Below are 26,069 nucleotides of genomic sequence, written 5' to 3'. Positions count from 1 at the left end.
ATTCTATACAATCTATAGAATTCAATGAACCATACTCCCAGAAAAGCAGTAAGTGCCTACAGCTGCAATTCTATTCAGATTTTTCAAATCTCATAAAACAGCAAGTCCACACAAAAATTAGAATGTGGATGGTTATGGCATACTGCCTATTTCATTTATTTATATAATTTATATCCTGCACATGAATCTATGTTCCCAGGGTAGACTAACAAATGCTATGAAATAAAGAAAATATATAGAATAATAAAATAAAATAAAGCATAGAAATTAACATGAATTAAAACAGCCCTGGCCCATTTAAATAAACATGGGGCACAATCCTATTGCTCATTTACACTTATGTAAGAGAAATCCCATAAGTCTTAGGGGCAAATTGCCACTAGTTAACAAGGTATTGGTGATTTCCATTTCACACACATAAACAGAAAATTAAATTCTGGCCAATAAAAACAAAATGACTTTCAATTATAAAAAGATCATTAGCATTACTACTAAAGTTGGAGCGTACTTTAAAAATATATATATAAAGATACTGTATAAATGAAAAGCAGTGCGAGTTGGACATGGATTCTGGGTGGCAATGCAGACATTAGCCAATCAACAGTAGCTTTGCAAGAGTAGTGTTTTTCCCCCAAAGCGCCACTTAATGCAGTAAAGAAGAAACATTTCAACGGAATAAACTCCCAAATCTGCCCAGCTGCTCTAAAGATGTTGCAATGGCCTTTACCTTCAGACCTTCAGTGAAAATATAGGAAGTAGGCTATAGCCTCTCAGAGACCAAGCGTTCAATCCCCCAGCATCTCAGGTAGCTGAGCTGAGAAAGATCTTTTGCTGAACAGCTGTGTTCAAGACCTGACAGCCCTTGAGAGAAAGCGGGTGGGGGGAGCGCAACAGTCTGTTGAAAAATATCAGACACATTCTAAAGATGGATCAACTAAAGAGGGCCTATTTTACATTGAGCAGGGAGATCTCAGTGACAAGGCGCCCGTCAAATTTACAATATGTCAGGGCTCTGCTAAACCAGTCTCAAAAGTCCACTACCAGACTTCAAAAAGCACAACAAAGAGTGATTTTCTTCTCAGCAAAGAACGATTAGCATTTAACATTATTATCTACCAAGATGTGTCTGATTTACGCTGCTCGAGGCATTAGAGCCATTATGAGCGGTTCCCTTTTTATTGTTCGCAGGGCTCAAGCCTGAATCAGACACACCCAAGATATTAAAGGGGGGGGGAATCCAAAAAAGAACATAGGAGCATATGGCTATAAAAATTCAAAGACAAAAAAAGAAGTCTGTTTGACCTCCTCTTCCTCATGGAAAACATAACCAAATCAATCCCCACAGAAGAAGTTATAATCAGGAAGGAGGAGGCAGCGGCCTTTTCCACAGACAATGAAATGAAAGAAAAAGCATGTTTACGTCAAAGAATAAGAGCAGTCTCTTAACTGAATCCCGTACTGCCACCAAAAAAGCTTGAAACAAGTTTGAATTTTAAATCCCAGCAGCTTGCCACTCACTTGTTTTGTTGTTGATTTGTAGGGAAAGGGAGGAATGGGTTTTCTGGCTCCTGGGTCAGTAATAATAATCCTTTACGAGGATAAAAAATACTTACTTACTTACTTACTTACTTACTTACTTACTTACTTACTTACTTACTTACTTACTTACTTACTTACTTACTTACTCCGCTTTTCTCCTTAGGAAGGACCCAAGGAGGCTTATATCATTAAAATACAATATTTAAAGCAAAATATAGTAAGTATACAAATACTAAAACGATCCAACAAATATCACAGAAAAATCTGGTAAACAAAAGCAATACCAAAATCACATTCAAAGCAGTAAGGCACAACCATCCATTAAAAAGCCCCATTCAGGCCGCCAGTCATTGAAGGAAAGCTTCCCTGAAGAGAAAGGTCTTCATCACCTTTCCCATGTTTACTCAAGGTGGTAGCAGAAATGCAACAAAATAAACTGGGAGAATGTGTCAGTAAAATTAATTCATAAAGCCGATGACAACAAACAAAATTAGCAGTAAGTACTGTACTCTCAGGAAGGAAAGGAAGTGTAATTTTACAGTGTTTGGGATGACGCTGCATTTTTTCACTAGCCAATGGAAAGTGTTTAAAGGTGTTACAAAGTCCACAGCTCTGGAAATACCATTTACTGAAATAAAAGAAGCATTGCCCTTGGCACTGTCTCCTCTTTGAGGCACAACTGACACTGATGTTGGCTTCACTACGGCAAAATATATGTACACTGTTTAGAACAATTTTAAACTGTTTTACATTGCGTGACGCTTGTCCTTTTGTGGCCCCTGTTTCTCCCCCAAACACAGAGCTCACGAAGGCAAACCCAACATCTTTTTCACACGCTGCCACCAGTTGATCACTAAATCAACACATTTCTTAGGAAAGATGAAGGTCCATTCATCACTGTCTTTTGAATAAAACTGGTTTATTGATTACAGATGTTTCATTAATAATTCATAAGTATTTTCTTCAGGTTCATCAATCAACTATCTCAATCTTCTATATTAAATCACAGGTTACTATACACTCCTCAGACTAATCACACCTCAGATCTCCAAACTAACTAACTAACTCTCTCTCTTCAAACCCAGGTCCAGACTGCAAACTCTACTCTCCCTTCCTCCTCTTGGGCTCCTCCTTTTTAACATCTCTGATGGCCCCACCTCTCAACCACATCAACATAGAACATGAATAATGCATAACCTACTTAGCATAATAAGGGTGAATTCCACAATTGTTCAAATGGTTATAAGTTATTGAATACTGTTTAGTTGCATGCAAGGAGGCCAGGGACACGGATCCCCCATTGGCAAGCCATCTTGCTCAAATTCAGGGCCCACATTCCCCACTCAATTGCCTGAAGAACCTATCACAGGTTCTGACTCATCCAGAGCCAGTGGGGCTCATATGGTGTTTTATTGCTTGAACTATACTCTTAAGATCCTTGGACATAGGACAGAACATAAATGTTTTAATGAACAAAAATTCATAATCACCATCATCATCTGCTGATATGCACAGAGATTATCGTGGAAGATCAGTATACAAAGGCAGTGACTGCTAGCAAATAAATTAATAAATAGACAAAGTAGAACAAAATGGAGGTAGGCAGCAGCTCCATACTAAATGCCCCCAGCCATCTGACACATCTAGATCAACTTACGGTATATCACGTATTGTTTTCACTGAACATTCTCCTACTCCAGTTCAACATCATTTTGTTCTGCTGTCAGGGGCATGGGAACATCAGAACATGTGTTAAGTCTGCCCTTCTGAATGTAGTGCCTTCCATGTGTGTCGACCTACAACTGTCATAAACGCAAGTCAATATGACCAAGAGTTGGAGTCAAAAACATCTGGAAAGCACCTGGCTGGGAAAGTTGGGTTAAATGCTTGCAAATATTGCAGAGCTATGGGAAGAACTTAAACAAGGGATCTATGTTCCCAGTAATAATCCCATACCAGTTGAAAACATATAGTTTCACCTGTGGAAGAAGGGAATGATCTAAATCCCAACGACTACTGGGACACTTTCAAATGGGAAATATTGCGTGTTTGTTATTTGTATTTTAAACGAAACAAATGTGGATAGTAGAAATTATCACATATTTATTCTGAAAACATGTTCAGCTGCTTGAAACATTTAGAATCTCTGCCAAAACATTCAACATTTCCTTTCATTATCTAGTTAGCAACTATAACATTCCCATATTGCTCTGTTGTTTACTCATTTCACTATAAATGAGAGAGAACGGACCATAACTCTTGTGGAAGAGCAAGGCTTTGCATGCCAAAGGTCTCACTTTCAGTTGTGGCATCTCCAGAGACTCCAGAGAACTCCATAGAGCTGTTCCCGTCATTGCAGGTGATACCAAAACTGAGCACCTAATTGCCCTGATTCTTGTGCTCCTCGTTATTTTCTCTCAGCTGTTAACTTTGGTAGTTGGCCTCTCTCCTCCTTTTTCTCATAACCAGGCGCACATATCCTTTCTCTCTCACACACATACATAGTCTCTTTTCCATAAAGAGAAGATGACAGCAGCACATTGAAGTGTTCAGGTGTGAAAACATATACGTAGCAGCTAGCATGAGGTTAATATGAGGTACCCTGGCAAGTAATGCTGAAAATCCATCCCTGGAAAAAGCAGAAACCCTGATCTTTCCAAATCATCAGTTTTCCAGAACAGCCAAAAGGATGTTTCCAGCTGCTTTTTTTCAGTTCAGCCAATTCTGATTAATTTTAGCACCAGTATAGAACCACAGTTATGTATTCATGTCAAAACCGCTCACATGACTATCACAGAAATCACAAGCAATCATACCGTCCTCAGAGCTGCACTAATGGAAGATATTCATGGGACTCCTGACCTCGCATCACTGAGGGAATCCAATTAGTAAGTAATTGCACTGTCATCACATATCGTATTTTTCCGTGTATAAGACTATACTTTTGTCTAAAATCTTTAGAATAAAAATTGAGGGTTGTCTTAGAGAACAAAACTAAGTGGAAGGGAAAGCAGGGATCAAAGTGATCCTGCAGGGCTTTGATCCCTTTCCCCCTACACTTGCTAAGTCCCACTTAGATTTCTTACTTTTGGGTTAGAAAAGTGGGGGGTCTTATACATGGAGGTGTCTTATATATGGAAAAATACGGTATATGTAGGCATTTTTAATGTAACTTTTCTTCTCCATTTATGAGGCCTTTGTGGATTACAGTCTCATGGGGCAGAGGTCTACTATATGAATTGTAGAACACAAGATGCAACACCCCCCCCAAAAAAAAACCATACCAACTCATTCTAATACCAGAAATTTGACTAGAAATCTTAATTATATCTAGTATAATGTGTTAACAGATACCAAATGTGGTGTTATGTATAGAGTGACAGATGGACTCAGGAGGTCTGGGTTCAAAGCGTCACTCAGACATGAAACTCACTGGGGATGTGGAACTGGTAAAAGTACTCCTTAAATAACTACTCACTTACCTTGAAAACCCCATTAGGATTACTATAAGTCAGTTCTGACTTGAAGGTACATGACAATATAAATGTTTTGACAATATATCAATAGCCAGCTTGGAAATAGCAGCTGTTAAGAATGATTTTTATTTTTTGCAGGTTATAAGGGAGTTTCGTTGTAGATCTGTGCCGTCTCTTTGGTTGCATGTGAAATGGACAATGCAGCAGAAGTTGCCTGTTTTTAATTTTTCTCTTCCTCCATGGGCTGTGATGTTTTATTGAAGACTTGCACAAAAAGGGAGGGGGGGGAATTAAAACCAGACAGCTCTGACTTCATTGTAAATTTTCATATGCCGTCCAGCATGCCTGAACACAGAGCCCCCTTCCCCCTTTACCTCAGCTATTGCTTCAGGATTGCATAAATTCACAAATAAAATGTGTCCTGTACATATCCTCATTGGTTTTAGGAGATGGAAATTTGTGTCAAAATAAAAAATAACATCTGTTACTATTTAATAGCATTGCACAGTTAGTTTAGCATGATTTAAAGGACTTAGAGGATGGAAAGATTATTCCCTTTTCAAACCCTGCTTTGGATAACACATAAAAGAAAGCTATGGCTGACACTTTACTAGAAGGAAAGATGCTTTTGCATATGGAAAGTAATTCAAGTGTACTTTTTGAAAAATGTGTACCATTTGTAGTCTAGGAAGAAGAAATGGGTATTGTTGTCAGCAATATTTATTTTTATTATACCAATATGTCCAGAAGTAATTATACAAGCAGTTAGCCACAGTGCAGTCTTAAGCTAAATTTATTGTTGTTGCATCCTGTCATGTTGCTTCTGACTTATGGTGACCCTAATAGATTTTTTTAATATATGTAAGACATTCGAGCAGTGGTTCACCATTGCTACTCTCTACTGAGTTCCCATAGCCAAGCTGAGATTTGTAAACAGGCCTCTGGAGTCCTCATCTGACACTTCATCTACTACACCACACTGGCTTTCACTGAATTCAGATATTAGGGACTCCAACTGATATCTGCGAGACTAATTCTGATAAATATATTTAGGATTGTATTCCATTGCTTCAATGCTGTGCGCACATGTTTACTTACTAGAATCAGTGAGGCTTATTTCCAAATAGATATGCAGAGAATAAGTGTTATTTAAAGCATTCAGAAATAGGTCAAAAAACTATTAAATGTATCACACCGTCAGTCAGTGATTGTCTGTGAACATCTCACAGATAGTAACCACAGAGCACAATATGTAAATCTGTGATTGTATATGTAAATTGTGCATGTAAAATATATGTACTCATATGTGTATGTAAATATGGTAATTATGGCTCCACAACGATTGACCTTTGCAAGGATAGGAGAAAAAGAACCATATATAAGCCTGCATTTTAAGCCTTCTGTCTGAAGGACTGTTTAAACCAAACCTACTTGAAAGACAAACTCCCTGTTACAGCAACTTCACTGGTTGCCAATTTATTCCCAAGCATAATTCAAAGTGTTGGTTCTAACTAGAGATGGAGGTATTTGTATACGAATATCCCCGCACAGATGGACTTGACAAGGGGCTGGCTCCCATGGATGGCCCATCCACTCATGCATCTGCCAGTAGCAGCAGCCTCGCTCGTCCTTCCAATTGCTCCCGGAGCTCCGCTCTCTTTCTGGTCGGCTGGCAGTGGGAGGGAGGACAAGTCTCCCTGCGTGGCTGCTGAGTTGCTACCTGAGCAGGAAGAGAGTGAAGCTTCAGGAGCGATTGGAAGGATGAGTGATGCTGACGCCACCGACAGACATGTGAGTGGATGGGCTGGCTGCAGGGGCCGGCCCCTCATTAAGTCCCGCTGTGCAGGGATATTCGTATTCGTATACAAATACCCTGATCTCTAGTTCTAACCCAGTAGCATAGTGTGGGTTGCCGGCACCCATAGCAAGGCAGGTATTGTGGGGCATGGGTCACGTGCTAGCTCTCTGATGCAATGCATGGGTAGGCTGGGGGTGTGGGGGGAGAAGCCTCCAAGGTGGTACCACAAAGCAGCTGCAGAGCCGCTCAAGGTCCATGCTGGTGGCAGGCCCAGAGCCTTTGGTGGGTTGGACTCAGACTGCTGGGAGGGGGAAGAAGAGCACAAGAAGCAGCTGCAGGAGCACACCAAGCAGAGTGGCTTGCACACCACTAACAATTTTGCACTGAGGGCAACCATCCCTGTAGCTACCCCCACACTATGCTACTGTTCCAACCTATAAAGCAATAAGCTTGGGCCCAAGCTATCTCAAGGACCTCATTTCCCTTTATGAGCCTGCTCAAGTGTTGAGGTCAACAGAAGAGGCCCTTTGTTTCCGCTCTGCCACCTTCAGGGATGTGTTTGATGGGGACACAGGAGAGGGCCTTCTCTGTTGTTGCTCCCAGATTTTGGAAGTCCCTCTCACTTAGGGTTGCCAGACGTCCAGCAAAAGGAGGACATGTCCTACTTTTGAGGATCATGTCCTCTGGCTTTTGTATCTCCACCCCACCCCTCCCTCTCCCCCACCCACTGCAGCTAAACCTCTCCCTGTTACTTCCTTGGTTGCGGCACTTGTAAATCCTCCAGTTCTTTCAGAGAGATCGGGAGATAAGGTGGCTTGATCATTTAGGGCTGCAGCCCCGGGAAATCAATCCCCAGCTTGTGGATGGCTGCTTCTGCCTGGGAGCTGAATAAGGCAGGAAGGTGCGAGAGAGATGGACGGATGGATAGAAAACTGGACAGGAGTGAAGTGAGTGCACTTGCTTGCTTGCTGGAGAGGACGCTGTTCTGGGGCTTGGAGTGGTGGTGGTTCAAAGCCAGGGAAATAGGGGTCAGGCCGGTCCCTCCTTCTTCCTAAAGCCAGGGAACAAGAGGCGCTTTTATCCCCCCCTTCTGCCCTGACCCCCCCCCCCGGCCCTAGGGCATGTGCAGAGTGTGTTTCCAGGTCCAGGAGAATATGCAGAGTTATCCTCCATGCTTGTAGGAGCTGGAACACACACATAAGCAGATTTCTCTCAGCTTGAGAAATTGCAAAGGGTGGAGAAAATGGCTTTGTGTATATGTTTGTGTGTCTGCAAATCCATTTTCTCCACCCTCAAGCTGAGAGAAATCCACACCTTCTGTTTTTTTCTTCTTCTGGTTTTTATAAAGTGTTTCAAATGTGTCACACAACTTTTTAAACTTTTTATTTCACTTTATTATGCTTTTATTAAAATGAAAAAAAATCAATAAGTAAAACAAGGGGGGATGGATCTCCATTAAAGGAAGGAATGGATTGTCTTCACTGGTCCTGGGAGCCCAGTAAGTGTATATGTATATTTGTTTTGTTTTTATTTTTTAAACATTTTTTAAAACATGAAAACACAGTGGCCAGTGGATTCTGAGTTTTGTAGTCCAAAAAATGTAACTTTCCCAGTCTTAACCTTTCAAGACTGAGTAGGTTGAATGGTTATGGTATTGCCCCATGATTAAAGAGTTATTCTCCCCAATAACTAATTCCAAAAGTGACATGCCCCCCACCCTACCCTGTGCACAGAGCCCCCCCCCTATGTCCTCCTTTGTCCTCCTTTTTGGCTTTCTATGTCCTCCTTTTCATACACATGTATCTGGCAACCCTACTCTCACTGGAGGCCAGGCGGGCCCCATCTTTGCTGTCGTTCTGCAAGCAGGCCGCTTTCTCTTCAGGCAAACTTTCCTTGAGCGATTGGCTGCCTGAGTGGGTTTCTTTTAATGGATTACTGTGAATGTGTTTTTGGTGTTGCTTATCTTTTTTTAGTATGGAATTTGTTCGATCCTTTTTACTATCTGTATATTCTCTGTTGTTAGCTTCAATAGTGTATCCTAATCATGTAAGCTCTCTTGAGTCCTTTTTAAGGAGAGGTGGGGAAAATATTTTAAGAAAGAAAGAAAGAAAGAGAGAAAGAAAGAAAGAGAGAGAGAGAGAGAGAGAGAGAGAAAGAAATCTATAGGATTGGAAAGAATTGTCCTTAAATTTGCCTGTCATTAACACACTGATGTGAGAATAACATGTATAGAAAATAAAATATATGTTGTCATCCAATAGGTTCCAGGTTAGGAGAATCTAAAATGATTGCTGTTGCTATAAAATATTACACTCACTAATACATATTGGACTGAATTATATTACAGTATCATTAATAAGAAGCTACTGTCAGGACAGAATATGGGGGAAAGAATTGTTTCCTACAGAAAAAGGTGTCAGACAAGGCTTTATTTTATCCCCTTACCTGTATCTGTTCAGTCTACACACAGAACATTCATATGGAAAGCCAGACTAGATTCAGATGAAGAGGAGGGTGAAAATTGGAGGAAGAAACATCAACAGTTTAAGATATGTAGATGACACCCTCTTACTCACATAAAGTGGCAATGACTTGAAACAAGTTTTAGTGAAAGTGAAAGAAGAAAGTACCAAAATACAACTGCAATTGAATATATTAAGAAGATTAAAATAATGACTACAGAACTTTAATGTTGACAATGAAGGAACTGAAATAGTGAATGATTTTGTATACCTTGGCAGTCCCTTGTGTCTGTTGTAGGATGAGGCAGATCCAGCACTTGGCAGCTGAGATTATGCTTTCTTGATGGAAAGCCTGTGAGAAAATCCTTAGGTGTAGGCTCATCCTAATCAAGACCCTTCTAAATGAGGAGGGCTCTTGACTCATTTAGTTGCCTTAGAAATTGAAACTTCGTTGTCCACTGATTTCTGTGTTGCACGCACAAACACAATATGCAGCCAAGCTAAATGACAAGGATAATGAAGCACCTTCTGTTTGAAGAGCTTGGAGGGCCTGCCATTCCCTAAATGCTACATGGAGCTGCTTAAAGATCCTTTGGAAGAACGCCTATTGGAAGCTTCACTTCCTAGTATCTAGGGAATGTACAGTAAGAGCTTGTCTCATTTCCTCTGTTCTTGATCTAATGCCTCCATTCCTTCTTAATATTTTCTCTTTCTCCTCCCCTTAGTCCTCTTTCAACTAATACTCCTTCCCACAATTACCAGGCCATGTGGCACATTTACCAATTTTCTTTCTCTCCCCTAGCCACATGGATAAATGTACTTGGAGACAGTTTCATCAGGCAACTGATTTACATAGAAGCAGTTTGTTCATATGAGGCCGGAAGTGAAAGCTCAAACCTGCAGCAGTATAGGGGCTACCTGCAAGGTCTATACCAGGCTTGTCCAACCTGCGGCCCGAGGGCCACATGAGGCCCAGGTCAGCTCGTAATGCGGCCCAGTGCAATTTTTTATTTTTAAAGAATTCCAAAGTTTCAAGTTACACTGCTGGCGCTTGCGGCCGGAATGTGGCCGGGACATGTCACACAACAGTAGAGGGGGAGAGAGGGAAGGAAGGAAGTAGTGGGAGGGGAGGGAACAGGGGGGCTGTGTGACTGCATTGCGCCGTCCCCATCAATAGGTGGACCCCCTCCCGGCCCCATAAAGCTGCCGGAGTCGAAGCTGGCAGCCTCTGCTGTCTGAGATCACAGTGTGCTTGGAGCGGGGCTGCTGAGGACGGCTAGGGCTGCCCCCCCAAGCGGCCCAAACCAAATTTTCATCTTCTAATGTGGCCCAGGGAAGGTGAAAGGTTGGACACCCCTGGTCTATACTGTAGTTTCACTTATAGTCTTTGTGAGATCATCAACAGGAGTTTATGAACAAGAGAATGGGAATTTTGAATGGGAGTTTGAGGGGAGACAAAGAGAACTGTGTCACCACTTACATAAGCTGAAGAGAAATGAAGAGTGAAGAAGGTGCTTCAGTGACCTTTATATACGATTGGGTAAGTGTAGCCTGGAGAAGACCGAGAGTTGATATAATAGCTATCATAAAATATTTGAAGATTGTCACAAGGGAAATGAACCAATTCCTTCTACTCTAGGTGGATTCAAATTACAAGAAGTGAGGTTTCAACTAACTGTTAGGAAAAACTTCCTGACAGTAAAAGCTGATCAGCAATGGACAAGCTACATCTGAAGGTGTTGGACTTTTTCATTAAACAGTTGTCAGATAGGTACAAGGGATGCTTTAGCTGTGAATTTCAGGCAATTGGATTCAGTGATCCTTGGAGATACCTCCCTCTGTTTGGTTCTGTGAAAGAAGGGGTCTCCATTCACAATCAGTTACAACTATTTCAACCAAAGCTCCCAAATCCTTGCTCTTGAGTGGACCCGTGCTCCTTACTCCTGAGGAGACTGGTGTCATCCACCTAGTGATTGGAGTGGTGCTACAGGCTAATGTCAGATCTTTAATTAATTGAAATTCATTAGTCCATTTTAACAATAACTTCAAGATGCACACTCTCAACTTTCTCCTGCCTAATTCGAGATGCCCGGGTTTTGTAACCTTGGAGATATGGTGGAGACAAACAGGCATATAATCTTTGCACAATATCAAAAAACAAGCAAACAAACTTTATTGACAATTAAAAGTATTAGAAATCTGAGCTTTCTTGTGCACCTTTCTTCAGAGTGCACAACACAGTGTTTGTAGGGGAGAGAAAGGGAAAAGTCCCCAAATGATCCTGACCAGACTTTGCAATGTCAGAACTATTATTAATTGTGTTTGAAGTTTGGGCACTCTGTGATGGTAAGAAGTCTATCATAAATGTATTATAAGTTTAAACTTTCCATGTATACTATGGGGAAAGCAGATTGAGCTGCTAGGTTTCAACTTAACTGTGTTCAATCTGATGAAGTTGACTTGTCCACGAAAGCTCAGTTAGGCTTTAACGTGGCACCACGTGCTTTTTTAAAAATTATTTCTAGTTTGCTTTTAACTGTAATGTGTTCAGTTAGATTCTGAGTTATTTCTGTTTGCATGATTTCAGGCTTGCAGATATTGTGAAGAATATGTATTTGTCAAAAAATTTTTTTAAAAATGAAAATCAATCTAATGCGGCCGCAGAAAACCAGATACTTAAAGGAGCAAGGCAAGAGACAAAGGAACCCGCCTGTTCACTACCACCAACGGTATCCGCCGCCCAACCAGCACCCCTATCGCCTTCCTTTTAACCTCCATTTTGTACTGCCCCGCCGCTTCGCTCATTCCCTCCAACCTCCCGCGGCTCCTTTTTTTTTTCCCCTTCGCGTTTCTGAAACCGACGGACGTAATTTGTCCCTCGCGGCGGCCCGTCTCCGCCACAGCTGTTTGTACCATCATGGCGGCGGTGTTGCTGCTCCAGGAGCTCTCAATGACAACGTCTTTGGGGAGACACCTTTTGCGGGTGGGAGGAGATGGAGCGAGGGCAGCTGCCGCCGGCCGTGGAGCCAGGTACGGATGGGGAAGGGGCGGGTGGCCGGACGGGTGGCCGGTGCTAGCGACGAGGCGAGGACTTCATTCGCCAAGCCTCTCTGCCTGAAGGAGGAGGGGGCTGGTTAAAGTTGCTCTCGAGCAGTTGCGTGTGCACGAACGTGAGAATGGTAATAACTGGAGTTTCCTTCACTCGGTTCGGGGGGGGGGCACGTCTTGGCGTCTGCAGGGGGAAGGGGTTGTGTTCCTGCCGCCCTTCTCCCCTCTTTAAAGTTTCGATGCTTTGGTGGGGCTGCATTGGCAGAACACCACATATTGTCAGTCAGGTTGCAAGTTTGTGGATCGGAGTAGCCCTTCTGTCAAACAACAATAATCCTGTTTGTTGTGGTGGGTGGTAAGTTGGCTCTTTGGAAGCTGAAGTGCTGCCCTTAGGTGGCTGAAGCACTTCCGTGTGTGGTGCAAGGAAAGACCTTGTGCTGCCGGGCCTTGCGCAGGAAGCAGCAGTAGGGTTGTGACGTGTGTGCAAAACTCAAGGATAGGGGATGACATCACATCCTGTGCCGTTACTTTTACCACGGCAGTGAGGAAGAAGTGAAACTCATCTTTTAAATACCCTACTGTTCCATTCCTGTGAACTTGTAAATGTTTGCAAATTTAAGCTTTTCAAGTACTGTATTCTCTGTGGGCAACTGACTGAGTTCTAGGTGTCAACTTACTATCTATGGTCAGAGTCTGTGTTAATGCTGTTTGTGTTTGTATTATACAGTCTCATTACTGATTTCAGGCTTGCAGATATTGTAAAGAAGATCCTTGTTTCTTTACTAATGTTCATTAACTGTTAAGGGTATGCTTCTCAGAACGTTCTCCACTTGTTTTCTTTGGATTCTGTAAATATATAAAAGTGTTAATGTTAATCTTTTTGGTGAATATGAAATATGGTAAAATTACCTTTATCGAAATAGGGTTTCTTTATATATTGAGGGAGCACTGAAATTAAGACATCCTGAAATCTTTGAAACTGAGAAGTGATGTGAAGACAGTTCTGAATGAATTATGTTTACTCTTTATAAGATGCACATTGGATTGTTGCATGGAAAACGTTGAGATACTGCAACTGCATTTCAAAGGCAAGGATAAATGATACCTTTATTAGACCACTAAAAAGTCATAAACACAAGCCAGCTTTTGAGCCTGTGCAGGTCTTCATCACAGTGGGCACCATGCAGCTATGGGTGTGCAGAAAAGACGTAAAATGCCCCAAAATTATCGCTAGATGCCTATGCCAGGTTCTTTGCTGGCCATGATTTTTGAAGCTTTTGTATTCTTTCTGCACCATCCTCAGTTCTGTGATGCCCAGCCTGATGAAGACCTATACAGGGTCAAAAGCTACCTTCTGTTTGTGATTCTTTCTTTTTTTTTCTTTTGTTGGTTTTGTACCTGTGTGCCTTCATATTGTGTACAAGGACCACACGCCCCTTTTTTCTTTTTGTTGCAGCTGCATTTGATGACAAATTGTGTCAAGAGTGAGGGCTTCAATTAGTTTGAAGAGAACAATGTCAGATATAGTTCAAAAGTGCAGTGTATCTGAGTGACTGTATTTTTGTTGTTGTTGGTTTGATGCTACAGTAGGCTAATAGATTACCTTTCTGGAACAGTATGCTTCATGGTCTACTGCATCAATAAAAGCTATTATTTTAAAAAAATGAGACAACTATTCCATGTCTTCCTAAGTTATTTGAAATAAGGTCTTCCTGACATTGCATTCTTCTTTTAAAATCAATTTAGAGGGAGCCTGATGAATTTCTATGGACTCCTTTGACTCAAGGATCAATTATTTCTGCTTGATGTATTTTATAGTCCCAAGTGAGTAGGTAACATCCAGGAAGTATATTCCAAGATGACTTGTAATATTGGCCAAGGACCTGGTCAGATGTTTCAGCACATAGCAGGGGTTCCAATATTGCAGAAGATCCCTCCGAAATCCTATGATGCTTTCCTATCCACTTAAAAATATTGCTAGCCCAAGGAATTGCTTGTGGGGTTTTAAATGTTAACCTCCTGAAACAGAAATGATGAACCTGTAGCTGCCTAGATAGTGCTAGGCTGCAATTTTTGCTAACTGTGTTGGTGGCAACTAAAATCTAACCAATATCTATAGAGCTACAGGTTCCTATGTTACACTAAGGAATGAACCCACTTTCTTGCAGTCATTCCAGCAATGCAAAATTAGATACCAGTACAGTAGTTGGTCGTAAGGCCCCTGGGGAAGAGACTAATACTTGATTTTGTAAGATAGGAATGAGAACAAGGCTAGTTTCTAGAGCCAAGCACACTTCCAACTGTTTTGCCAGATAATCATCCAAGCTCAGTTTTTCAGTGTTATGATCATCAGTTTCATGATGTGATCCATCTGCATCCTAAATTCCACAAAGTCATGATTCCCTATTGTGTTTCCTTTTGCTTTTGACAATGATATATTCTCCAGCATATAAACAGTCTTCATGGCAGACTGATTACTTAACCAGCCATTATGTTTTTGCAGGAATCTCAAGAATGTTATTCATTACAAAGCACATATTTGATTGTCAGTGTGAGAAACCTCAATTCTATTCATAAGGTCATTCTCTGTATCCAAGGAGAACTGGGCATTTTAAACAACATTTGAAGGCTTTTCTTCCACTGATATAATTGTTGACAGTGAAGATACTTCACAAATTAATGGATATTTTCCATGCTGCAACAACACTTGGGTTTTGGAAAAGTTAAAAAACATTTGAATTCTATTATTTGAACCAATTTATCATATTCTGTGATTCATAGTGATGTTCTAAAAAAATAAAAAGATGATTTAAAAAAATTAGTCTAGAACTAACTTTAATTACTGTTACTTGTCTTACCTCCCACATTTGTTAATTTTAGCCATTACATTTTAACTTCATATACCTTCAAATAATGTTCTAGTAGTCTTTAAATGAAAAAGTTTGAGATACAGGAATTCTGTATTTTTTAAAAAATCAATCTGTTCTCCATTCTTTTTTTTCCCTTGGTTCTGTGACGTTTCTGTGAAGTTTCAGTTGCTGTTTTTTCTTTGCATGGCAAACTCCATTACATCTCTTACATTAGTTCTAAACTAAACAGTGGTGTTTGCAGAGCTACTTCCATGTATTCCCCTTCTAAAGATAGGATTATTTCCATATTTCCCAATAAAAGCTTTTTTTCAGGATATGGACATGAATTGACAGTTCCACTCTGTTGAGTATTTTTTTTAAAAAAAAAGAAGCAAGCCAATAAAAATTTATTTATTATGGTCAGGTGACCAGCCCACGAAACATATCCATGGCTAAAAGATACAAAATACAGTTCATAATATACAAACAATTCACAAAACATACCATGTGGCAAAAATGCAGTTCAAAAGTGTATAGCCAATCCATAAAACACACTACATGGTCAAAACACACAAAATGCAATTAAAAAGTGCGCAACAGGCAATCAACCATGCACTGATGGTAAAACACGGGGAGAATAAAGCACAGCACCTCTACAGCTATCCCCCAGGCCATTGTCCCTTCGGATGGGAACATAACACCTCTCCATGCTAGACAATAAACCACCCCCATGCCAAAACCAGTCAACCTGTGAGCTCAGGAGACTACAAGGGAGCGCTGTGTCATTGCTGCTGCACAAAATCCTGCCGCAGAGCATGTAATAAGGGAGTCTTGATAAAAAAGAAGTAGTTTGATGTAAAATTCATCTGTTCTCCCTGGATATCTGAGAATGATTGGGCTCAGGAGGTTGGTGCGTAGATCTCTATAGAAAAGTCAATACAGTAAAACATGACCTATAGTTTCCACTTGGCCATCATTACACAGACAAAGGCAATCCAAGATAGGTGTATGTTGAAATCTTCCCTCCATGAGCTTAGAGGGTAAAACATTAAGTCTCACTAATGTGAAGGCTCTTCTGGTCTTTGTTGACATTGTGCTTGTCACATATGCAGATATTGTAAAGGCATTATTAGTAACAACACTGTATTTGCCTACCTGAGTCATATGCTCTTGAAGTTCTACATCCCAGATTCTTTGTTTGAGTCTGCTTTAGTGCTGACATGCCCCATTGCCTAAAGAACATTGGTGGGAAAACCCAGTTTGCCTTATTTCTTTTGTAAGTTGTAGTTTCCATGCTGATTGAAAGGAGTCAAGAAGTGGCATCTGTACCAAGCCTTCTGAAGAGAAGAGAAGCTTTAGCCTGTAATTAAACAAGTGGACTTTCGATTAGGCCAGCCTCCAGTCGAAGGGCTACATTAGGTGTACAAGGGGGTACAGTCAAAATAGATCTCAAAAATTTGGTTTGAACTACCTCAAGAGGACGTAGGTAGGTAGTATTGTTTTCTGTGTATTTCATGCATTGCAAAATAAATAATCTGTATTTAAGGGAGAACTTAAATACAGTTAACATTCTCAAGATGGCCTCATTTATTTCACTGTGGACATACATTTTGCTCCAGGCAAGATATTCAGTGCTGTTTGACAATGACAGCTGTGCATAAGGGAGGACCAATGCAAATTATCCAAGTTTAATATTCATTAAGTTAGTGGTTTTGCTTCAAATCATTTTTCTAAAACCTTTTTTAAAGCAAATTAGCTCTGGTAGTAGGAAGACAGTGGTTTTCTGTTGTATGACTATCCTGTCAGAGTACGATGAATGATTACCGTGATCTCAAATATTTGTTGCGCTGTATTTTTATCTCATATTTTTCCATTAGCAGGAACCCAAGGCAACATACAAAAATTTAAAACTAACAATTAATTAAAATCAACCAATTAACATTTAAAATTATTTATTTATTTATTTATTTATTTATTTATTTATTTATTTATTTATTTATTTATTTATTTATTTTATTTATTTATATCCCGCCTATCTAGTCGCGAAGGACTACTCTAGGTGGCTTACAACAGGGAAAAAATACTATAAAAATAAAACAACAAATTACAAAACAGGTAAAAGTAAAAAACAATAAAAGATAAGAAAATCAAAAGTAATCTGGTGAGAAGGCCTGCCGAAACATCCAGGTCTTTAGTAGATTCTTAAAAGTACCCAGCGAGGGAGCTCCGCGAATACCAGGAGGTAAATTATTCCACAGGCGAGGAGCCACCGCCGAGAAGGCCCTATTTCTTGTTTTCTCTTTTCGGGCCTCCCTCGGCGTTAGGCTCCTCAGCCTCACCTCCTGGCTCGCCCGTGTGACCCGGGTAGAACTTGGTGGGAGAAGGCGTTCCGCCAGATATCGAGGCCCTAAACCGTTTAGGGCTTTATACGTAAGCGTTAACACTTTGAAGTCAATGCGGAACCTGATGGGCAGCCAATGCAATGCGGCCAGAGTGGGCGAAATATGTTGGAATTTTTTCACTCCACTGAGTAATCTGGCCGCCGCATTCTGCACCACCTGTAATTTCCGCAGCAACCTCAAAGGAAGCCCCACGTAGAGCGCATTACAGTGGTCTAATCTCGAGATTACGAGCGCGTGTACTAAGATGGTGAGCGCCCCCACTTCCAGGTAGGGCCGCAGCTGGGCTATCCGCCTGAGTATACAAATTATAGTATACAAATACTTTAAAAAGTTGTTTGAAAACTGTACATCAGATTTTAAAAGACCTCCCCGATTCAGTTGCCTGCTGACTCCCGAAATGCCTTTCTAAAGAGGTATGTTTTCAGCTGCTGGTGAAAGGAAAAGAACTACATTGCATCTTCTGAGGAAGGAGTTCCCGTATTGTGGGAGCCAACGGAGAGGAAGCTGAGGGTTTTTTTTTTCAGCACATGCTCACTGTATTTTCTGTAGCAGCCTTTGTAATGTGCTAAAGAAGTCACTCCCAAGCTTACAGTCCCAGGATTTCTTGTGCTATACCTTCAAGGAGGCCTGATGATTTGCCTGTGTTTCCTGGGGCATTTGGGAGTTGTAATCCCAAAACACCTGAAGACCAAACAAAGGAGCCACTGTTTAGATGACTAGTCTATGATTGGAAGTTTTTGGTGCTTTTCCCTTTGGGGGCAGGAATATGCATACAGATGTGTCCCTCTCAGAAAACTTAGCAATAAATTCTGTTTCACAGCTGGAACATTGTTAATGTTACTTTTAAAACATTATGCTTCTTGGTAGCATTTTGTCCTATTTTGATGAAAAAAGCACTGAATTTCAGTTATCTCCAAGGTTTGGTCACCAGTAAGATAACCGAAGCAACTTCAGTCTGAAAACCAGCCCTGGAATTATATTGAAATTATCTAGAAAATCAGTTTATCAGTTACCACTTTGATCAGTTTGCACAGGAAAGGATTATTGATCAATGACAAGTAAAACATGTACTAAGCTTACAAAAGTTCCTAGAGTCAAATCCTGACATCTTTAGGTAGGATTTGGGAAACCTTTTGTTTGAATTCTGAACCTTGTGTAGGCAACACTGAACCAGGGGGACCAAAAGATATATTTATATTGACTAGGTATAAGGCAGCTGCCAAAGTGATAATGTTCCATATATTACTAAACAGTTTAAGAATTTTGTGATCAGCAAATTATCTCTACTTTCCATAAATGTTATTCCCTATATCCCACAAAAGGTAAGAAATACACAGCGATACTTTGCAATTTGATGCCTTCTGTTTTAAGCAAGAACTAAAATTTGCAGGGCTCAGAACAGCGAGACCATAGCCCTTTTCAAAAACAGAGGTGGGCTGTGGAACGTTAGCTTTTTCATTCCTCTCAGTTCTGGAATTAAGCCCTTTGACTTTTGTATTACATTGTGATAATAAAAGCATACTTGTTGGTTACTGCAGCTGTTGGTATGATCTGAATACATTTGTGTGGGGGTACATTTGACATTTCAGAAAACACAGGCAGGGCAAAACTTAGGTCACCTGTGCTTTTTGCAAATCTGTAATCCTTCCACCCCCAGTCTTTTCCATATTCCCACAGTCAGCCCACAAACATAGAATTCCTGCATGGGCATAATTTATTATTCTGTTAATTTATTTGCCACCTGAAGCAAATGATCCTGCAGATGTAGCAGTGATTGAAAGGGAGGTCATTACCTTTGTTGTCCAGTTTAGACAGCAGTTCCTCTGCTGTTTAATGGCTGTTTTTCTCAGTATTGTACTTTTCCTAAGTATTGGCATATGAAAAGAACTGCATGGTAGAACGATTTAGACATCTGATGCCAGAGCAGCATGAAAAAGAACACTTTGACAGCACATGTACCTTTCTTGTGATCAGCACTGGAGGGCTTAAATTTTATTTATTTATTGGTAGTGTGCTGCAGTAATGCTTAGAAGAAATGGTCAGCAGTTGTGTGTTTCTCTAATATTTAGTACATAAAGGGTCATGGGTTCAGTTTCCAAAGACAGGTGAACTTTCTGTAGTAATTGGCTTTGATATATGATACCAAGTAGCGCCTGACTTTTGGCTATTAATGTTAAAATTAGTTTTATTTTGGTATTTATTTAGGCATCAGATGAATAGCATCTGTGTATTTTCAGATCAGTGCTATCTTTGGAGATAAATATAGCAAATTCACCTGTCCGTGTTGTTTGGACAATAAATGTCAAGTGTCCATTCCCTCTGGTTTTTAGTGTTTTCAAATCTACTATCTATTGCTTTTCTTTTTTTAAACATCTCTACACCATGCTTGTGTTTTCAGTACTGTTACTCTTCAAAGTTATATAAAAAGTATTTAATTTAGAGGAGAAAATTAATTATTTTTAGGGAACTACAAATTCTGACTGTTGCCTATTTTAAGTAAAAATTGCCTCTAGAAATGAAATGGGCCATAGGGCAATACATCTGTAGACTGATACAATTATTATTTTCTTTTAAAATTTAAATTTATTTATTTAAATTACAGCATGTAGAAGATAAACAGAGGATGAGATGTTATTCTCTTGCAATTATTCTTCCCCCTTTAATGACACTTGTGACAGTGGTACCCAAACTTTGCAGTCACAATCCTTTTTTATAATAGCCAAGTAATGTGCAATCCCTGATGCTGTGTTTGCATAAGAAGGCATTTTTAATGGAGTAAAGTCATCCCTTCTCAAAAAGTAGAAGCTTCTTTCTCCCCCAGAGGGCCTATTTCTCATCTATATATATATGCACACTAACTTTAATATTTGGCTGCAAAATGTCGAGGAAGAGATTATTTAACAAGAGCTACAACGTGTATACAGGGACATGGTGGCGATGCCGGTTAAACCGCAGAAGCCTCTGTGCTGCAAGGTCAGAAGACCTGCAGTCGTAAGATTGAATCCATGCGATGGAGTGAGCTCCCATCGCTTGTCCCAGCTTCTGCCAACCCAGCAGTTTGAAAGCATGCAAATGCAGGTAGATAAATAGGTACCGCCACGGTGGAAAGATAACTGCGTTCCGTGTCTAGTCGTGCTGACCACGTGACCACGGAAGATTGTCTATGGACAAAACACTGGCTGTACGGCTTGGAAACGGGGATGAGCGCCACTCCCTAGAGTCGGACACAACTGGACAAGGGGAACCTTTACCTTTACCTTTACAACACATATAAGGCAACCAGTGACACCCACCCACAGAAAACACTTTGTGACCCCCTAAGGGAGAAAACAGTTTTTTCCCTGGTTTTTTTTCCAAAGCCTTTTTTTTTGTTTTTCTCTGGAAAATGTGGGGGGGAAATGAAGTGTGGAATATGTTCTTTTACAATGATAAGTAACATGTCTATGACATGGTATTCAAACTATATAACATGAAGTCCTTAATGAAAGACTTCTGGGACTTTTAAGTATTTTAAGTTCTCACAGCACACTTATTATTGCACTCACTAAAATGATTGCATTACTTTGCAGTAATCCATTCTGGATGCATTTAGGACAGTGCTTCCAAAACCACATTCCCCTGATGCAATTAAAGTACAACTCATAAAATCTCTGACCACAGAACATCCTATCTAGTTTCTAGCAACTGAGGTCCAGTAATATCTTGAAATCCAAGACTGAGAATCCACAATCACATTCATCGTCCCATGGCTACTAACAAGGAACTCACCTGCACATCTAAGGAAATGACAGGTCGAATATTAGATCCAGCCTGCACATACTCCTTCATAGAGAGTTTGACCCATCTGTACAGAAGTGATTCCTCCTAATTTTTACCAAATAGTCATACAGAACATGCAATCAGTTACAGAGCTAAATTTGCATCATACCTCTTAAATTCTATCTAATTTCTATGGTTGTTCATTTTACAGTGAAGCGTCATCAACTATATGCTCTTCATTAAATCAAGACAAAACTACATCCTGTCCAAATCAGTGTCTGGAAACAAAGCTAATACAGTAACAAATGGACTCTGAATACAGAAAAGGCAAGTTTTGATCATTGATAGTCAAGAGGCACGAGAGCAGCTGCTTATTGATAAAATGATACTGAAGAATGCAAAAAGACCAAAAACAAACCTTAACATGGCCTGCATAGACTATAAAAAGGCATTGGACTCATTTCCACACAACTGGATTAACACCTGCCTAAAAATGTTCGGGATTAGTAAAAACATTTAGAAGTTCCTCAAGAAAAACATGGAAAAACAGAAAATTGTCGTAATGGCCCATGGTGAAGAAATTGGGGGAATTAACATCAAAAGAGGAATGTTTCAGGGGGATTCTTTGCCACCATTGCTGTTTAACATGTCACTTGTCCCCATGCCAATTTTAAATACAGTCATGGCCAAAATTATTGGCACCCTTGCAATTCTGTCAGAAATACAATCCTTTTCTCAGAAAATGGTTGCAGTTGCAAATGTTTTGGTACTCATATGTTCATTTCTTTGGTTTGCATTGGAACAACGCAAAAAAAAAAAAAGAGAGAGAGAGAGAAACGTCAAATCTGATACAATCCCACACAGACACTCAAAAATGCACTGGCCCAAACTGAATTCCATCGCTTCCTGTAACCATGAATGAGTTTCTTACACCTCTCTACTGGAATTCTGGACCACTCTTCTTTTGCAAAATGCAAAAGTTTGATTTTGAACAATGTCTTCTCCCAACTGCTGTTTTGAGATCTCCCCACAGGTGATCTATGGCAGGAGTCCTCAACCCCCAGTCCCGGTTCGTGGCCATGGCAGGACCGGGCCATGGAGACAGATCTCTCCAGCACTTTGTTTGTAACTATTTCTGAGTGCTTTTTGAAGTGTCTTTGGGGTCATTATCCTGCTGGAAAACCCATGACCTCTGGTGGAGAAACAGCTTTCTGACACTAGCCACTACGTTGCCCCCCAAAATTCTTTGGTAATCATCATATTTCATGATACCATTTAAACAGTCAAGACATCCAGTGCCAGAAGCAGCAAAGCAACCCCCAAACATCTTTAAACCTCCACTATGTTTGACTGTAGGGACTGTGTTCTTTTCTTTTAATGCCTCATTTCTTTTTCTGTAAACAGTGCCATTATGTCCTTGACCAAAAAGCTCTACTTTTGTCTCATCTGTCCACAATATATTCTCCCAGGATTGTGGTTTTGTCATATAAGTTTTGGCATACTCCAGTCTTGCTTTTTTATGCCTTTGTGTCAGCAATGGTGTCCTCCTGGGTCTCCTACTATAGCATCCCTTTTCATTCAGATGGCGACGGATAGTGCGAGCTGACACTGTTGTACCCTGTGTCTGCAGATGAGCTTGAATTTGTTGGGAAGTTAATCTGGGTTCTGTATCCACCATTCGAACAACCCTTCGTTGTAATTTTTCAGTAATTTTGCTCTTCTGTCCACATCCAGGGAGGTTAGCTACAGTGCTATGGGCTGTAAACCTCTTGATGGTATTGTGCACAGTGGACACAGGAACATTAAGATCTCTGGAGATGGACTTGTAGCCTTGAGATTGTTGATGTTTTTTCACAATTTTTTCTCTCAAATCCACAGACAACTCTTTACATTTCATTCTTTTCTCCATGCTCAGTGTCACACACAACACAAAGGTTGAGTCAACTTTTCTCCATCTTAACTGGCTGCAAGTGTGATTACTATATTGCCCACACCTCTTACCTCCGACAGGTGTGTCTAAATACAAATTAAAGAAGCATCACATGCTTGAAAAGCAATGATTTCAGGCAGGGTCCCAATAATTTTGGCCAGTGCATTTTTGGGTTTCTGTGTGGGATTATATCAGATTTGACTTCTCTCTCTCTCTCTCTCTCTCTCTCTCTCTCTCTCTGTATGTGTGTGTGTGTTGTTGTTGTTGTTGTTGTTGTTCCAATACAAACCAAAGAAATGAACACGTGAGTACCAAAACATTTGCAACTGCAACAATTTTCTGAGAGGTTGCATTTTTGACAGAAATGCAAGGGTGCCAATATTTTTGGCTATGACTATAAAACTGGATTGGGCTACTATATTTCAGAACGAGCAGGAAAAATCAATAATCTCTTATGCCTGGATGACCTAAAACTATATGCAAAAAGTTCCATGGAGATAGAATAACTGCTAAACACAGTGCAAATATTTAGTGAGGATATCAAAATGAAATTTGAAATTGACAAATGTGCAGTTCTGTCTATACACCTTGGCAAGATCCAAAAACTAGATGGAATCGAGTTTAAAAATGAGAATATTATAAAATTGCTATGAAGTGATGAAAATTATAAATACCTTGGAATACTAGAAGCAGACAACATTGTGCACAAAAAAGTTAAAGAATTGACAGAAAGGGAATACATCAAAATACTGCAGAAAATTTAAAAATCAAAATTAAATGGGAGAAATACAATCAAAGCCATAAACACATGGTCCGTTCCAGTAAATAGATACCCAGCTGGAATAATACATTGGGCTCAAGATGAATTATAAGAATTGGATCAAAGAACACAGAAACTAATGAACATGTATGATGCACTACATGCAAAAAGTGATGTGGATAGATTATATTTACCACAAAAAATTGGAGGCCATGGATTACTGCAAATACAGCAGGTAGTAGAGGAGGAAAAAAGAAGCCCAAATGATTTTATCAGTGCAAGTAGAGAAAAGCTATTTAAGGTGGTGAAAATAGAGAATATTTTGAAAACAACAGAAACAAAGGCTCAACATAAGAAAAAACAGTTTGAAAACAAACAGGTGGAAAAATAAACCACTAAATGGAGAACACCTGAGAAATATTGATGGAAAGCACGAGCATAATTCAAAATGGGCATGGCTAAAACTGGGGACCCTTAAGAAAGAAACTGAAGGCTTGATTTTTGCTGCACAAGAACAAGCACTCCAAACCAACATGACTTAGAAAACAGGCAACTCAATATCTGAAATCATATTTCAACCAGAAGTGATGGGTCAAACTTGTAGAATGCAGTTACATAGCACTGAACCAAAGTTGTTAGGATAGTGGTTAGGCATATGATTAGTGCCTTGTCTATAGTCCAGAAGCACTTGTGCTGTGTTTCCAAGGCCAACTAATGTTATTCTTGATTTGCTTACTGACATAGTATATGAAGCAAGGAGCACATAAAGTGTACAGCCATAACCTTTTGCTGCTTCCATCATGTTCCCTTTTTTGCTGCATTTGGCACATAACAAATAATCATTTCAGTATGAAAGAGGCACCATAGAGTTACTTAGACCTTCCTAAGGTATGAGCAGTTGTTGAGTGTGATGCACACTTTTTCCATTTGTGTTGCAGCTCAGACTTTTACTGTATTACATAGAGCCAAACTTCCTGCTCCTCCCAATTAGGCAAAATTTTCCATCCAGGGACAAGGTATAGTTCCTTCCAGGCAACAAGTTGAGCCTATACTATTGTCTACTTTGCCCAGCTACATAACCAAAGCAGCTAAATGAACTGCAAGATATATTTTCTTTTCCATCTGCATCTGTTATGTTTATTAATGGCGCTATACATATAATATGAAGACATGAAATATAAAACCTTTATTTCTGTTGGATTTTGGCTTCATCTCATTGAGATACAGCAGCATTGCTTGACTGGCTCTTGTTCTTCTTCACACTCCTAACTTGTAACAAGAGAAAGTGCCTGTCTGATGGTCTGGTTTTCCTTTATTTGCGTTACACTCGGCAATACATTCAAACTTGTTTCCATATGTCGTTGAAGCAATCAATGGAAAGTATAAGGGCTGTAACCTTTGGGTTCCAATTAATAGAACGTTGTTAGTAGTACAGTGGTGCCTCACATTACGACGTTAATTCGTTCCAGCAAAATCGCTGTAGAACGAAAACGTTGTAATGCGAAAAGAAAAAACCCACTGAAACGCATTAAAACCCGTTTAATGTGTTCCAAAGGGCTGTAAACTTACCGTCCAGCGAAGATCCTCCATAGGGCGGCCATTTTCGTGCCAGAAAACAGCGGGGGGGGCATTTTGTTTACCCGGTGTCCATTTTGAAACTGCCGATCAGCTGTTGGAAAATTGTCGTTTTGTGAAGAATCAGTTCCCGAAGCAGGGAACTGATCATCGCAAAGTGAAATCCCCCCATAGGAAACATCATTTTGTGATTGCAAAAAGTTCATCATAATGCAGTTTCGTCGTTAAACGGGGCAATCGTAAAGCGAGGCACCACTGTATTAAAATACTTTATCAGCTAATCTTTCAAACACAAGTGGATAGTCTCTATTTTGAAACATTCTTACACTTCTTTAAAAAAAGATATATTGTCCATACAGGATATCAAGACTTCAAGTAGTCATTAGAATTTATATATTTGGGCAACTTTATTGTTAAATACACATATTTAATCATCACAGTTTAAAGTATACACTCAGCGAATTAACAAAG

The 26,069-nt window shown here is 40.1% G+C and overlaps 1 protein-coding gene across 1 annotated transcript in view; it reads left to right on the top strand.

Moving 5' to 3' along the window:
- The first annotated feature begins 12,054 nt into the window (after nucleotides 1-12,054).
- The window catches only part of NDUFS4 (NADH:ubiquinone oxidoreductase subunit S4), a 64,085-nt gene continuing 50,070 nt past the window's right edge, over nucleotides 12,055-26,069 (top strand). The window contains exon 1 of the mRNA XM_020783653.3: nucleotides 12,055-12,305. Coding sequence (XP_020639312.2) covers nucleotides 12,193-12,305 — 113 coding nt within the window. The 5' untranslated portion in view covers nucleotides 12,055-12,192. The remainder of the gene's footprint in view (nucleotides 12,306-26,069) is intronic.

Source organism: Pogona vitticeps, chromosome 2 (genome assembly GCF_051106095.1).
Source record: "Pogona vitticeps strain Pit_001003342236 chromosome 2, PviZW2.1, whole genome shotgun sequence".
NCBI classification, from domain to species: Eukaryota; Metazoa; Chordata; class Lepidosauria; order Squamata; family Agamidae; genus Pogona; species Pogona vitticeps.
The sequence above is the reverse complement of the archived record's forward strand: the minus strand, read 5'-3'. Positions and strand labels throughout refer to the sequence as shown.